The sequence below is a fragment of the Jaculus jaculus genome, chromosome 2 (genome assembly GCF_020740685.1).
Source record: "Jaculus jaculus isolate mJacJac1 chromosome 2, mJacJac1.mat.Y.cur, whole genome shotgun sequence".
NCBI lineage: Eukaryota > Metazoa > Chordata > Mammalia > Rodentia > Dipodidae > Jaculus > Jaculus jaculus.
Window position 1 is genome coordinate 206401306 of NC_059103.1, and position 17387 is coordinate 206418692.

At 44.9% G+C, this 17387-nt stretch overlaps 1 protein-coding gene across 1 annotated transcript in view; it reads left to right on the forward strand.

Annotated features, from left to right (window-relative positions):
- The window catches only part of Hhla1 (HERV-H LTR-associating 1), a 39778-nt gene extending 22904 nt beyond the window's left edge, over positions 1–16874 (forward strand). Inside the window, exons 12-16 of the mRNA XM_045143562.1 lie at positions 2482–2550; positions 2889–2963; positions 11475–11631; positions 14863–14945; positions 16831–16874. Coding sequence (XP_044999497.1) covers positions 2482–2550; positions 2889–2963; positions 11475–11631; positions 14863–14945; positions 16831–16874 — 428 coding nt within the window. The remainder of the gene's footprint in view (positions 1–2481; positions 2551–2888; positions 2964–11474; positions 11632–14862; positions 14946–16830) is intronic.
- The last annotated feature ends 513 nt before the right edge of the window (positions 16875–17387 follow it).

Here is a 17387-nt window from a genome sequence, read left to right on the forward strand (position 1 = left end):
TTTTCTTAATAGACAATTATACACAGTGAGTTTTATTATGATATCTCTGCAGATGCACATAACGTAATTTGATCATATTCACATTCTCTATTACTCTTCATTATTTTCCCTCCCTCTCCATTTAACTTTCCCCTTCTATATCCCTAGCTTCCTCATTTACATTCATGTAAAGTCAATGCTTTATTTTTCATTTCTTTGTATCACTGTAAAACATATGACCATTAGAAGTCAACATTGCTCCCTCCAGACACAATAACTGTATTTTGCTATGGTTTTAACATCACAACATTAATTAAATATCCATTGGGTATATACCATGTGATATATAATATTGGTTATTTGCATATACAACACATACATACACTAGTATCACTAAGTAATGAGGAGAGCTTGACACAGGACTAAATTGTCAAGTTTGATTTCAGCATTGTATTCATGTATGTGCATGCATACATGTATGTATATAATGAACAGAATGGAAAATAAGAAAAACCCATGGGAAAGAAATTTATAATATACTAATGTTATATCTAACCTTATAGTTCCCAGATGATAACTATGAATTAGATTCATCTTGAGGTTTTTTTTTTTTTTACTTTATTTATCCTACTTCCATTAATTTTCCATATTTTTACCCATATGCGAAAATTGTTTTGGAAAGTTATTTGGTTTTAAAATCTGGTGTAGTTACCATAATGCTCCTGGGACAAAGCATCCAAACAAAAGCAGCTAATTGGAGGAAAGTATTCATTTTGGCTTACGGTCTGAAGGGGACGTTCCATGACGGCAGGGAAAGCACCGTGTGAGCAGAGACATCACCTTTGCTATCGCAGGTGGGCAACAGCAACAGGAGAGTGAGCCAAGCCCTGGCAAGGGGGAGATGGGCCATCATCCCCCAAAGTTAACCCTCAGCAACATACCTCCTCTGGCCAGGCTCCACTCCCAAATTGCCTGCAACCATCTGAGGTCCAAGCATTCAAAACACATGAGTAGTGATTAAAACCTTGTGGAAATGCCCTGTGGATAACACTAATCCCTAACACAGTCAATAACGGCTTGAGGTCTATCCATGAAGCCTTGTGCTACGATGAGGGACATTAAAGGTAAGCATTTGGTTTTGATCAGTGGGACAACAGCCACCTGGGAACACTGACCTCTGCTCTCCATTTCAGACACAGTGTGTTGAGATCTTGCTTTACACTATACATAGGTGGTTTTCCTGACCCATTGAATCTGGTTCTCTCATCTTTGAATGACATCTGCATGGTATTTGGCTCAGCATATAATGCCTGCAAAGCACCCAGTCAATATAACTCCCTGGGGCTGTTTCAGCCAGCTACATCAAGTCACTATGGCCATCTTGTGGGAGCCATCTACCATCAGTCCCTTTCACTCCAAACTTCTGTGAGCCCAAAGCCATTCAATCATGCCATAAATGCAGGCATGGACAAGTCGTGGTGTGCTTAGATACGGCTCAGACTGATCACTTTCTACAATTACACAGAATCCTATTCAGGCATCAGGCTCTCTGACATTTCTGTATTGGGGACTACATTCCAATCAGTGCCTAATGGGAAAATGACCAGAAGTCAGGACTCCTGTCCACAATGGGCTATGTGTGGATGACCACACATTAGTAATCTCTGGCACTCATATGGTGGTACATGGAGTGGCCACCATGTTGAACTGGACACCACAAGGCTCACAGTCCGTCAGAGGAGCAGGGAGTCATTTCAAAGCAGTGAGAGGTGGAACACCAGGTCATGGTCCCAGCTGCTTCTTGGTGTCTCCTCATCCTCCGCCTGCACCCTGTGTATCCCAGCCAGAGCACAGTGGGGATCAGCCCTCCACATCTTTGCACCAGCTCGGCTCTGCCCGGCAGGCCATCCTCCTTACTGGCCCAGCGCGCCTTGTGTCAGTAGATGTCTCCTGCCTCACTGAACTGGGTACCATCTGCTGGCCTCCTCACGGACCTCAGTCTTTCTTTCTGCTCACTGACAAGGATAAAACCGGATTGCCTTTCTGCTTTGCCAGAGGCCAGACTCCAGATCCTCAAATCAAGACTTTATGATAAGAAGAAATATTGAGCTGAGACCAGAATGTCGTGAAAATGATTGACAGATGACTTACCAGAGATGGGGACGGAGTCCATATGTATGCTACGGGACATGGAGAGATGACAAACATGCCATGTTCTTTTTGTCCCAGAGACCCACAGCACAATCGCACACTGCCTGGTCAGCGCCGTCACTCTCCAGGGTAGTGCCACCATATCTTACTGACATAACCTGGTTCCCAGTGGCCGTCACACTGTGCCAATTACTGATGGGACTTATCCGTTCCCTGGACTGTGAGAGAACTCCTCTGTTATGGCTCCATCTTTCACTCACTTCTAATTGATGAATTAGGGAAGCATCTTCTCCCCCATATTATGCCCCCCGTGAGGAGCTGCAGACTCACATCTCCTCCTTCTCATTCCAGAAGCAGTCACTCCAGGCACACAAACTCCGAGTCCAACCAAGGCACCAGCCCCCAGAGACCCACAGACAGGTGAGGTTGTATGGGCAGATGAAGAAACCCAGTACCATGGGGGGAAAGCACAGTGTGGGGCAGGGCTGAGGTGGGACAGGGCACCTGTATGCATACAGAGGCAGCCAGTTATTATATTTTATTGGTCTCACAAGGAACAGGCAAGAGAATGGTTGCACCATCTTGCTGTGATGTTAAATTGCCTTGTGATCTTGGATAAGCTAATTCCCCTTGGCTATCTTTCTCCTATGGATTTTTAAAACTCTGTGCTTAAAAGTGTTAGCGTTCTATGATTGTGTAAAGAATAACTGAAGTCCCTTTCACTTTAATTTGGGGTAATGCTCCCTGGCTCCTGGAAGGTATTGGCCCTGTAGAATGGTCATTCACCCCTGAGCAACAGCCAGCCCTGGTCCCGGCACCCCACCGACCTTCAAGTGAGTAGAAATATCCAATCATTGCTCATGCTTTTGTTCACATTAAATGAAGTTGTACAGTATAATAGTTTCACTTGATGAATGTATATTCAGACTAATAGGATGTGAATCCCATTCTAACACACACTCGGAGTGGACCTTCAGCTCTCAGCTTCTGGGACTCGGTTTTCTGGAATGCAAAGCAAAAAAATTAATAATTATTATGGTTAAATACTAAAGATATGTGTTCCTTTTTTGTTTTGTGTGAGACAATGTATATGAAATTGTCTTGGTATTATAGAGCTCTATGTTAGTTAATTTGATCAAATTTCATGGCGAGAACATCTAAGGAACAGTGTGACGGGCACTTTGCTAATGGAAGCTGTTCTTATGATAGGCATGGCTATTTAATTGTCAGTACAGAAGGAAAAGGAATGAAAAATGACTCCAAACCCAAGCCCCATTTACTAGGCAATTTGTGGTGCTTCTGTTTGAAAGAGCATTGCTGGCTTGTATCTGAAGCTGGGTTTTAACTCCCTAGACCTGAGAGGTGAATGTTTTTGCTTTACCCTCCCTTTATATCTCTCTCTTCCTTTCTTTATTCTTCATTTTTCCAGCTTGAACTCCACCATCCCACTTTCATCTTTTCTGTTGTTCCAGCTCCCTAAGAATGAATGAGACAAAGTAAGCCTTTCAAAGTTAGTGGTGTCCTCAGGCACCTCCCATTCCTGGATGCCTTTCTATATGACCTTCCTGAATGCTCTGGGACTGGTCAATCATATGTCAACAGGACATTATTAAATTGTTGGAGCCTGCTCAATATCCTGTTTCCTATCACCTCAGCTCTGCTTCTGACCTTGCAGCCAGTGAATGATGAATGGGCCTTTCAGATACAAAGACACAATTGTGCCACCAAGAAATTATGCCCCTTTTTCTCCCTGGGTGTCTAAGAGAAACACTGGTGATGTGGACAGGGGTGTTGTCAGATTGAGTTCTAGAAAGTTAACTATATCTGTATCATGTCAATATCTGTATCTTTAGCTGTATCTATTATCACTCTTTGTCTCCATCATCTAGCTTTGGTTCCTCATGCCTACATGTCTATCAATTCTCTATCTGATAGGTATCTTTCTATCCATTCACTCTCATCTATCTATTCGTCTATCTGTTATCTATTTATCTATCATCTATCTATCTATCTTCTATTTCTATAAAATATCTCCATCTGTTTAGCAATCATCTGAGATATATAATTATATAAAATAAAGTTGCTCTAGCATCTTCAAGTAAATCATTCTGCTCATTCAATTAAAAAAAATTCAACAACATCTTTTTCCAATCATTCAGTACTTCCTGCATTAAACATTTATTGGGATCTTACTTGTGTCTAGCCCAGTGGTAGAACCATTACTTTTCGGCCCAATAATTGTAGAGGATCTATAATGTGGACCCCGTCAAACAAGTTAGGTGAATCCTACAGATAAATGAGACTGAATTTTTAGCTCAGCTCTGCCTAATTCCAAAGTCTGTGTTCATTTCACGTGTGCGCACATAACAAAGAGAGAACAATGCAATAAAGGGAGAGTGAGGCAAGGTTCCTGAGAGCAGAAACAGTTAGCATTTACATATACCAGAGAGCATTCTCTGCTTACAGCTGGGATCAAGAGTAGCACTTGAGGGCTGGAGAGATGGCTTAGTTTTTAAGCGCTTGCCTGTGAAGCCTAAGGACCTCGGTTCAAGGCTCGATTTTCCAGGACCTATGTTAGCCAGATGCACAAGGGGGTGCACACATCTGGAGTTCGTTTGCAGTGGCTGGAGGCCTGGTACATCCATTCTCTCTCTTATCTTTCTCTTTCTCTCTCTCTCTCTCTCTCTCTCTCTCTGTCACTCTCAAATAAATAAATGTTATAAACAATTTTTTTTTAAAAAAAAAAAAAGAGTAGCACTTGAGTCTGAGTGAGAAAATGCTCCATGAATAAGAAATCTCTAAGCATATACTCCTGCAGAGGTTTAAAATAAGCAAAGTCATTGGGGTCCAGAAGGACTGGTGTTCCCAGGGACTCTGAAGGGTCATCAGAGCTCTATGCCTGGTACTGAAGGTGAAGGTCATCAAGACTGACACCAGAGAGGTCAATTAGAGCGAAACACCCAATGCCTTGCCACAATATCATGAAACCCAGTCCCTTTACTGAGACAAAAGGGAGTGATGTGACCAGATGTGCATTTCACTGTGATGTCAGCCTCAGAGTGGTGACTAAGAGTTGGTGGCTGGAGCAGACGACCAGTGAAGAGGCTTTCATGTTGATGGTGGCCGTTGATGACAGTGGCCGTTGATGACAGTGGCCGTTGATGACGGTGGCTGTTGATGACGGTGGCTGTTGATGACGGTGGCTGTTGATGGTGGTGGCTGTTGATGACAGTGGCTGTTGATGGTGGAGGCTGTTGATGACAGTGGCCGTTGATGACGGTGGATGTTGATGATGGAGGCTGTTGATGACGGTGGCTGTTGATGGTGGTGGCTGTTGATGGTGGTGGCTGTTGATGATGGAGGCTGTTGATGACGGTGGCTGTTGATGACAGTGGCTGTTGATGGTGGAGGCTGTTGATGACGGTGGCCGTTGATGGTGGTGGCTGTTGTTGATGATGGTGGCTGTTGATGGTGGTGGCTGTTGATGGTGGTGGCTGTTGTTGATGATGGTGGCTGTTGATGGTGGTGGCTGTTGATGGTGGTGGCTGTTGATGACGGTGGCTGTTGATGATGGTGGCTGTTGATGGTGATGGCTGTTGATGACGGTGGCTGTTGATGGTGGTGGCTGTTGATGGGGGTGGCTGTTGATGGTGGTGGCTGTTGATGGTGGTGGCTGTTGATGATGGTGGCTGTTGATGGTGGTGGCTGTTGATGGTGGTGACTGTTGATGACAGTGGCTATTGATGGTGGTGGCTGTTGATGACAGTGGCTATTGATGGTGGTGGCTGTTGATGGTGGTGGCTGTTGATGACGGTGGCTGTTGATGACAGTGGCTGTTGATGACAGTGGCTGTTGATGGTGGTGGCTGTTGATGATGGTGGCTGTTGAAGATGGTGGCTGTTGATGGTGGTGGCTGTTGATGGTGGTGGCTGTTGATGGTGGAGGCTGTTGATGACGGTGGCTGTTGATGACGGTGGCTGTTGATGACGGTGGCTGTTGATGGTGGTGGCTGTTGATGACAGTGGCTGTTGATGGTGGAGGCTGTTGATGACAGTGGCCGTTGATGACGGTGGATGTTGATGGTGGTGGCTGTTGATGACGGTGGCTGTTGATGGTGGTGTCTGTTGATGACAGTGGCTGTTGATGATGGAGGCTGTTGATGACGGTGGCTGTTGTTGATGACGGTGGCTGTTGATGGTGGTGGCTGTTGATGGTGGTGGCTGTTGATGATGGAGGCTGTTGATGACGGTGGCTGTTGATGACAGTGGCTGTTGATGGTGGAGGCTGTTGATGACGGTGGCCGTTGATGGTGGTGGCTGTTGTTGATGATGGTGGCTGTTGATGGTGGTGGCTGTTGATGGTGGTGGCTGTTGATGGTTGTGGCTGTTGATGGTGGAGGCTGTTGATGACGGTGGCTGTTGATGACGGTGGCTGTTGATGACGGTGGCTGTTGATGGTGGTGGCTGTTGATGACAGTGGCTGTTGATGGTGGAGGCTGTTGATGACAGTGGCCGTTGATGATGGTGGATGTTGATGGTGGTGGCTGTTGATGACGGTGGCTGTTGATGGTGGTGTCTGTTGATGACAGTGGCTGTTGATGATGGAGGCTGTTGATGACGGTGGCTGTTGTTGATGACGGTGGCTGTTGATGGTGGTGGCTGTTGATGGTGGTGGCTGTTGATGATGGAGGCTGTTGATGACAGTGGCTGTTGATGACAGTGGCTGTTGATGGTGGAGGCTGTTGATGACGGTGGCCGTTGATGGTGGTGGCTGTTGTTGATGACGGTGGCTGTTGATGGTGGTGGCTGTTGATGGTGGTGGCTGTGTGGCTGTTGATGACGGTGGCTGTTGGTGGTGGTGGCTGTTGATGAGGGTGGCTGTTGATGACAGTGGCTGTTGATGACAGTGGTTGTTGATGGTGGAGGCTGTTGATGACAGTGGCCATTGATGATGGTGGCTGTTGATGACAGTGGCTGTTGATGACAGTGGCTGTTGATGACAGTGGCTGTTGGTGGTGGCTATTGATGACAGTGGCTGTTGGTGGTGGCTATTGATGACAGTGGTTGTTGATGACAGTGGCTGTTGGTGGTGGCTATTGATGACAGTGGTTGTTGATGACAGTGGCTGTTGATGGTGGTGGCTAGAACTAGGAAGTCACCACATGTAGAAGGAGATTTGGATGACACTAGGCAGTGGCATCAAGAGGACATGAGGATAGTATAATAAGGTCGGCAGGAAACAAACTGGAACAAGGAAATTTTCTATCATTTCCTGGGGTAAAGAAGTAAGAACAGGAGTTGCAGTGAAGTGAAGTGTGGAAATCAAGCCTTAAGGATACTGTGTCATAAGAAATTGGTGCTTCTGAGCCTCGGCTCTGAGTTTGATCTTTCTAGACTCATTTATTCCCTGTTGTATGACTGATCCACTGTAGAATGACTCAGACCCTTGGTATCCTCTTTGGTAAAATGGTACTTACAATACCTACTTCACAAGGTTGTATAAGTATTAAATGAGATGACATGTACAGAACTTAGGATAGTGCCTTGTTCATAGCAATTGCTCACTAAATGTTAGAGGAAATACCTTGTATGATGCATTGACTGAAATCAGGCAATTTTCTGGAGGGTTTAATGTTCTAGTTAGCTCAGAAAAAAAGCAGTCTTACATTTTAAAAAATATTTATTTATTTTTACAGAGAGAAAGGGAGAGAGCCATGGAGAGAGAGAGAGAATGGGTGAACCAGAGTCTTTAGCCACTGCAAATGTACTCCAAACACATGCACCACCTTGTGCATCTGGCTTATGCGGGTACTGGGGAATCGAACTTGGGTTCTTAGGCTTTACATGCAAGTGCCTTATCTGCTAAGCCATCCCTCCAGCCCCATCTTTACATTTTTGAAAAGTTCTTCTTTAACTACATTGACCCTCCCTTCATTTGTATGTTCTTCTAAATTATAATTTTAAAAATTATGACTTGAGATGTAGTTCAGATGTAACTTTCTCAGCATAAGCAAGGCCCTGGGTTCAATCTTCAGTACTTAAAAAAAACCTCCAAAAAAAAACTGTAGTAAAAGCATGTCAACATGTCAGAGATATTATTTAAGTCAGAAAGTAATGAGGAAACCAGGATGATGTTAAAGCTGTTTAAGTGAGGAATTTGAGGAGCAAGGATTGATCAAATCAGTCTAGGGAATAACGTTAAATGAATTTGCCAGTTGATGTTCTTCACCAATAAATCCTTTTTAAAAATAATGAACAAAAATAAAGTGAACATTTGTTGCACAAATTACATTAAAAATTACATTAATTTACAATAATCTACATTGCTCTCAGACAAATTATTGGCATTGCTATCAATTAACTTGTACCACTGCAGGGCTGTAAATTCAGTAGGATGCCAGTGAAAAGTGCATACTAATGCATCATCAGGCAGCCCCCAGGACTTCTACTAGACAGTAATAGGAACTGCACTCAAAGGGCAGCTGCTTTCCTTTTTGCTAATTTCCGAGTGTTAGGTCATTGTTCTTGATTGTGGATAAGCCTTTCCTGGCCCAGTGTTGCAGTCCGGTTCTCATTGCTGGTAGAAATCACCCAACCAAGAGCAGCTTCTGGGAAAAAGAGGTTTATTTTGGCTTAAAGGCTCGAGGGGAAGCTCCATGGTGGCAGGGGAAAACAATGGCATGAGCAGAGGGTGGACATCACCCCCTGGCCAACATAAGATGGGACACAGCAACAGGAAGGTGTGCCAAACACTGGCATGGGGAAAGTGGTTTTAATACCCATAAGCCAGCTCCCAACAATACACTCCCTCCAGGAGGCATTGATTCCCAGATATCCATCAGCTGGGAACCTAGCATTCAGAACACCTAAGTTTATGGGGGACACTGAATCAAACCACCACATTCCGCCCCTGGCCCCTATAAAGTGATATCCATACATGACGTAAAATACAATGCATTCAGTCTGACTTTAAAAGTCCCCATACTTTTTATCAATTCCAGTGCTGTTCATATATCCCCATAGTCCAAGATCTTTGAACTGAGCCATAATACCAAAAAATAACCTCAAAAACCCATAATGGCACAGAATAAATATTCACACTGCAAAAGAGGCATTGGGCATAGCAAAGAAACATTCGACCAATACAAGATTTAAACAACCAGGGCAAACATCAAACTCTGTAGTTTCAAGTCCAGCAACTCTAGCCAGTGACAAATTTTCAAGTCCGATAATTCTAACCAGCAACAAGTCTCTGGCATTCCAATTCCGCCCCTCCAGCTAGGCTACTCACAGTCCTGGGAAACTTCATCGCCGCAGCTCCTCGGCAGCCATCTCATGGTCCCAGCATCTCCACTGGGTCTCCACTGCAAGCCACGGTTCATCCTTATGGCCCCATGGGGTCTCTATGCAGGCAACCAGCAAACCTGCTTCACACTGCCCATGGCGATTTCCAAAACACAAGACCGTGTTGCAAACTCAATGACCCTCTTTCCAGCATTTCTTATACTCTGCGATAACAGGTAGGGTGCCAATTTGTTAATCCAGGGGGGAATAAAGCAGACTTTGAAGAACAGGACTCCTTGAGCACTCAGGCCCCTTCAAAAGGGTCTACATTCTTCTTGTTGCCCCAGCGCAGGTCAGCTAGCCCAGTCTCAATGGTTGTCATCTGTCAGTTGCAGCTGAACTGGCAACAGTTCACCCAAAGACTTTTCTTTCCGTGCCATATCCCTCTGCACACACCAGTTCATTTCTACACAAAGCAATCCTGCACAACTTCTCAGGACATGGGCACAAGAGCAAGCTTCTCACACAAATTGCTAGCCCAGTCCAAGCAAAGCTTTCTCACCCTCATGAGCCAAACCTCACAGTCCATAGTTCTGACCAAAATAGTCCATCGACCTGTACTTACAGCACTGCAAGGCATCTCTTAGGCCAAAGTTTCAACTCCTTCCACTTTCTTCTTGAAAATCAGCTCCAAAAAGGCTGAAGCCACATAGTCAGGTGTCTAGCAGCAATCCCATTCCTCGGTACCACTTTACTGTTGCAGTCCGGTTCACATTGCTGGTAGAAATCACCCAACCAAGAGCAGCTTCTGGGAAAAAGAGGTTTATTTTGGCTTAAAGGCTCGAGGGGAAGCTCCACGGTGGCAGGGGGAAACAATGGCATGAGCAGAGGGTGGACATCACCCCCTGGCCAACATAAGATGGGACACAGCAACAGGAGGGTGTGCCAAACACTGGCTTGGGGAAAGTGGTTTTAATACCCATAAGCCAGCTCCCAACAATACACTCCCTCCAGGAGGCATTAATTCCCAAATATCCATCAGCTGGGAACCTAGCATTCAGAACATCTAAGTTTATGGGGGACACTGAATCAAACCACCACACCCATCTTGCATAATCTTTGGGCCACTAGATGGTAAGCTCGGTGAGAACTATTGCTTCGCATTCACTGTTTCATTTCTTGTCTGTTTGCAATGCCTGGCATGTAGGAGCTGCTCAGTAAGTTTGAATAAATGCACAATAGCAATCCTAGCCATAACGTTTTGTTCTCTGCATGGTGGGAACTTTGCCGTGTACCTGGTATGAATGGAGTTCCGTATTCACCCCTTCATCCCAGTTGCTCTGTGTGCTTGGCCTGGATCTCCTTATTTCCCAGTTAGGATGCCCAGGTGTATTCACTGGGAGCTGACTTGGGAGATCCCAACAGGATGAGATTTTTAAAAATTAGCAATTATTTTTAATTTTGTCTTTATTTCCTAAAAGCTACAATCAGACAATTTGGGGCATAAGACACTTAATTAACCTTTACCTATTGAAGGAAGAGAACCCAGAGCCCAGGTCTCTATTGACCCAGCTTGCCAGTTTCATCTTTCAACTTGCCTTTCCCTTCTTTCTTTCTCTACACACACACACACACACACACACACACACACACACACACACACACACACCATACCTTCTTTAGTCAAGGCATTCTGCATCCTCTCTCCCCTCAGCAAGCCTGTATGATCCTAAGACATCATGGACTCTATCCTTGCCATCAGAGATGCCCTCACCTGAAGCATTTCTGCTCAGTGCTTCAGGTTTCTCTCTAACATGTGTTCTTCAGGGAGGGAATCCATGTCTGGTCTCCTATGGATACTTGATTTCCAGCTGCTCCCTTTGAAAGCTCTTCACCATGTTCCGCCAGCAATGATGAAGCCTCACTCTGTTATCTCACTGCCTTGCAGCTATCTCGGGGTCAGGGCCTAACTGTTGTCTCCGGGTATGGGCTTACCCATGGGAAGATGCATTGCTTCCTGAGCTCTTCTGGATTTGACTGGTCTGGGATTCTGTGTTCTAGGGTGTCCGCAGCCGCTCCTCAAAGAGGGGTTTGTGGCAGCCACTCCTCTCTCCTTGGCTATCCCGAAGCTCAGCCCATGCCTGATGGAGCTGTGCCGTTTCTTCCAGCAGTGCCTCTGTGTGGGCCAGAGGAGGGACGCCAGCTCAGAGGCCGTGAGGTAACCTGGGGCTGTGGCTTCTTCCTCAACCCTAAAATCTATGGGTTTATTCTGTATGGTTTCTCTGTACCAAATAGTTTCCAGACCAGCAACAGGAATGGCTCAAGAGCTATACCATGCTGTGAGCCCACCATTAGGCTGTCGTTTCCTGGAAAGCTTTGGGAGGACTTCATTCATTTCTGTACTCCCAAGCTCATCACTGGTCAAAATAAATATAGCTGAGGTAAGCTGCACTGGGCTGGTTTTGTAGGAATGGGATGGGATGCAATGAGCTGAGTCAGGTTGAACTGAGGTGATTTCAGCCCAGGTGACTGGGTCATGTGGGGATGAACTGAGGTGCATTGAGGTGATATGAGGTGAGTTTGGATGAACTGACATGGGTTGAGCTGAGTTATGCTGAGGTGGGTAAAAATGAGTTGAATTAAAGTGAACTAAGTTGAGTTGAATTGAGTTGAGTGGAGCTAAGTTAGGATGAGATGAAATGGATTAAGTAGTTGAATCTGGATAAGGTAAAGTGAGTTGAGTTTGAGTTAAACAGAGATAAGTCACATTGCATCAGGTAAAATTACCACTACTTTGAATGCCTTTGAATTTCAGTGCCCTTAGCTGAGTTAAATTTCATAGGAAAGCATAACCCAAACATTTGCCTATATCAACCACAGTTCTTCCATGAGGTCATCATAATCATTGCTTGACAAATGGAAAGATTGTAAAAATGAAATAAAACAAACAACAGACCCCATTTTGTGAAGAGGATCTGGGACAGACATTCTGGTGCCCTTCAATGCTGACATGCTCTCCTACCTGCTGAGACTTACTATTGTCCGTAGATCTGTAAGAAAAGGCCAGAGGTGAACAGCCTTGCCCCAGTTGTTTGAAAGTCAGCTTCTCAGGGCGCCGATGTCATCTTCAAACTCTTCATACTCACAGACCCTTCTGCTCTCAAGTCTCCATTATCTGCTGCCTCTGAGCCTCCAGCTCAGGTCTGCATCCTTTTCCGGTCATCCGTTTCCAGCCTTGACCTAGGATGCCTCGATCACTGCACATGTTTCTTCTCTCCAAAGAAGCTTATGAGCAAGATTCACAGCCCCAGCTGTGAGCAAGTGAGGCAGAGGCATTTCTCCACAGCAAGGGCCAATAGTACAGTAAAGGGAAAATCTTCCAGACAAAGCATTGCTATCATCCATGATCAACTCATTTCATTAGCTGCTTCTCCTGCTAACTCTGCAAATCAACACCATGTACTGAGGCCTTACTGCCTGTCAGTCATGTGGTAGACTGAGATAAGATCTATACAGATGAATCATAAATAGACCAAGAAACAGAGAACTTCATTGCTGGAGGACAGAAGTGGTTATAAACATGATAAAATAAACTGAGTGATAGAACCAAGACATCTCTTCAAGCAAAAGCCTGTTTGTCATATCCTCTGGAAAAAAAAAATTCCATGTTTGAAAACATTTATATTACCCAGAGAGTAAGAATAAGAGGGAAAGGAAGATGTTTCCATGGAGATGGTTTGAGTGAAACATATAACAATGCAGTAGCTGTTTACCTGATCTTTCCCTTCCCCTGTTTCTTCATTGAATGGTTAATTGTCCCATAAAGTAATAAAGCACCACATACAGAACAGAGTAGGAGAATGGGCGACTCAGTGTGAGTGTTGAGTAAGAGGGATGTGGAGATTCAAAGACAAAGCACTATTTAGCAGGGAAGTTGGCAAGTTTCAGGCCTGGCGTGGTGGCGCACGCCTTTAATCCCAGCACTCGGGAGGCAGAGGTGGGAGGAATGCTGTGAGTTTGAGGCCACCCTGAGACTACATAGTAAATTCCAGGCCAGCCTGAGCTAGAGTGATACCCTACCTAGGAAAACCAAAAAAAAGAAAAGAAAAAAAAGTTGGCAAGTTTCAAACTAGCATGACAAGTACGGTAGCAGATCTTGAATCATATGAATTGGAGGTTTTAAGGCAGAAAATGGGAAAGGCCTTGCCTTACAGAAGTAACAACACAGGCCAGGTGAATGAAGCCCCAGGATGATAGCTTTTAGCTTGAGACAGCACGAGTCACGTGGTAACACGGGTCCTGCCCTCATCTGAAGAGTCTCAGAGCTCCTCAGATGGCTCTGTGTTGCCCACTTGGTGGCATCGCTTTCTGAGGCAGACGATACCCCAGGGTACTTTGACACCCTCACTGTGTTAGAAGGTTCCTGTGACTTGGTGGTAGAACTCTCAGAAAATGGCCTTGTACATTGGCTCACCAGCCAAAAGTGATGGCGACCAGGATATAAAACAAAGCCCCCACAGCCAGCAGCTGGCTTACTGTGCTGCGTGGAAGGCCAGGCTGGAAGTCAGGCAGACTCGGGTTTAAAATCAGATTCTACTACTTAGAAGCTATGTGCTACTGGGCCAGACACTTGGACTATTTGAACAGCAGGGTGTTTTAGTACCAGCTGGACAACCAGAGTTAAAATCCACATAGCCACTGGAAAGCAAACTGGAGAAGTTAGTTAATCTCTGAGGCTCAGCTTGTCTTTGGTTAAATTGGGACCCACCAGTGACTGCTTCACTGGAATGCTTTGAGGCGCATACTGTCATCCCAAACCAAGAGCCAAATAGTACCTTAGAAAGCATCTGCTGCACCACTAACAGTAGCAGGAACCTCCCAGAATTACAAATAAACATTGTCATTTATTGAGCCTTTTACATTAGTACTATTCAACATCTCTGTGCATATTATTAAGCCTTATTATCTTTCATTAGTATATGAAGAAACTAAAGGTCTAGAGAATTACATACACAACCTAAAGTCACATATCATAATTAATTGTGGATGTGGGATTAAAAATCAGTTTTGTTATCTTCAAAGTCTGAGCTCTTTCCAAACCAGCTTCCTTGACTGCCTTTTCCCACACACCCTAGGATCACTGGCCACTTTCCTATTTGTGAAACAACTATTTTATTTATTTTTTATTTATTTTGTTTTTTTCAAGGTAGGGCCTTATTTTGTTTTTTTCAAGGTAGGGCCTTGCTCTGGCTTGGGCTGACCTGGAATTCACTATGTAATCTCCGGATGGCCTCGAACTCACAGCTATCCTCCTACCTCTGCCTCCCAAGTGCTGAGATTAAAGGTGTGTGCCACCACACCCGGCTCTGAAACAACTATTTTGATTCTGGTTGTCTTCTCATGGTCACTCCCAGGAGATTGACCTCTCTCATCTCTGACTCACCCTCAGGTACTGCTTGGAGCACTACTCCTGGTTTCTGAAGAACGCAACCCTGATCTGTCAGAAGGTGCAGAAGGTGTCCCACTCGCGCAGTAAGTACGCAGGTTGCCCAGGTTGCAGCTCAGCAGTGTGCACAGACTGTGAAAGGTTCTGTCCCCTGACACTCTGTCTCACTTTAGCAGGGGTCAGAGAACTGCTAGGGATCGAGTCAACACCAAGCCTGGACAGAGACTGTAGGTTATTTGTGATTATGCAGACACCCCTTAGAGTTTTCTTTAAAAAATATTTATTTATTTATTTATTTGAAGAGGGGTGGCAGAAAGAGGGAGAAAGTGAGTGTAGACATGCCAGGGCCTCCTGCCACCACAAACCGATTCCAGATACATGTACCCCTTTGTGCATTTGGCTTTACGTGGACACTGGGGAACCAAACGGGCCATTAGGTTTTGCAAGCAAGCCCCTTTAACCACTGAGAAATCCCTCCACCTCCCCTCCTTAGTGTTTTCAATGAGTTCAGAAAAACAAAACCATCAGCCCAATCACATACTGTTGCTTTCTTTTTTAACTTGAGCTATGAGCCCACATGCAAGCTAAAGAGAAAAACAAAAATAAAATGATGGTCTGGAGTGATTGCTCAGCAGTTAGAGGTGCTTGCCTTCAAAGACTTGAAATCTTGGTTCAATTCCCCAGTACCCATGTGAAGCCAGATGTGCAAAGTAGCACAGACATTGGAATCCAATTGCAGTGGCAAAAGCCCTGATGCATTGCCCATACAGTCTCTCTCTCTCTTCCTTATAAATGAATACAAATATTTAAAAATAAAATAAAACATGAGACAAAGCTCACATGAACATTGGAATTCCCAACCAAAGAAAAATGTATACAAATAATTTAAGGAACTGAAGGTAGCAAGAAAGTAGTTCATGGTTCCCCCATCCTTGTCCTGATGCCTTCAAAGCCTTTGGTTTTTCTCCTACTTCTACAGCCCAAAGTGGCTGGACTGGTTTGTCCTGCCCAACACCAACACCTTAGCTGTGTTTTCATGCCTTCAGCCTGAGCTGTCTGGCCCAGGGGCTGCTGAAAATCCTGGCCCTCTCAGTAGAGGTTCCTCTCGGGAGAGCCCCTTCTGTTGATGACCTAGTTATCAGCAGGTACTCACATGGTCCAGTTCTGTACGGTGCTACCTTTAACAAGCAATTTAGCCACTGAATCTTTCCTTATGGACTAAATGGGATCTTGAGAACTCAGCCAACACTTCTACAAAGTGTCTTTGTTCTTTTGACCCTCCATCATCTCCCACTTCCCAGACCCTTAGCCTCTCACAGGCTTTTCCTGGGCTTCATTTCTCCCTCAATGCCTTCCTGACTTTTCTCTTAGCTTCCATATGTACTGTGGGTGCTCTGTTTAACATCTTTCTTCAGTTGTTCTCCTTTCCCTGAATCACAGGTCCCTTGTTTCTTATGCACATCCATAATACTATGTGTCCCATTTCCTCTTCCTACCATCGCCTCCATTCTTTACTATAAAAGCCAAACATTGCATGTGGGTTTGGTGGTCAAGGTCAGACGTCCCTCTACTTGGTGTACAGAAAGGAACGAGAACATCTTGCCATCATAAAACGCCAATAGCGCTGCTTTCCTCCTGGCCTTGTTGACATCTCCATCCACACCACTTGTTGCCTTACTGAACTTCATAGTAATGAGTATGCGTTCATGTCATGAAACCTGGGGAGATAAGTTATACACAGCTTAGCTTAGGGCTGAGAGCACTGGACAGAGAGTGGGAAAACGTGCTGGTTCTTTATTAACTCTGCTGCCGAGAAGGGGGTTTCACATAGATCCCTTCCAAGTGACTCCTTGTCTTCACACTGGCCTGCATTTGTCCTCTGGGTGAACCTGACTGTGGCTGACACTGTCGTGATTTATGTCTCTGTACTGTTTCCATGTCCACGTACTGACTACCTTCTTACTTTCTCAGCCTTGAAGCAAAAATGCCGTGAGAATGTCTGCATGTTTGTTTAAGAAGCTGACAGTGAGTTAAAGCACCAAGTCTTCACCCTTGCTTGGCCATGTTTGCAAAATCCATGCAGGCTCCAGCTAGGTCATCCAGGAACAAAGTGAAAGAGGCTCTCTTTGAAGCAACACTTGGTTCTCCCTTGTGAAGTTGTGCAATGCATTGAAATCTGTGTGATGCTTCCCCAGCGACTTCAGAGTCATGGGAACCTAAGATCTAGGCTCAAGAAACCCTCATAATGCCTGGAGAACTGAGGGGGAAGGTATACACTAGTCTACATATGCCAGCACAGAGACTCTAACAGTGCCTGATGGTGTTCAAACCTGAGACTTTAGGAAGTTTACAAGAGGACAGACTGAAGAAGAGTGAGTCCATCCTCTAAAGAGATTCTTATGTTATTTGCTATATAGTTGACTAATGACTTGATTATGTACAATTAATCAGACTTGCCATGCTATGGGATCAAGATAATCTCCTAAGCCCCTAAAATGAGGTTATGAAACCTTTCCTTAGAAGGAAGA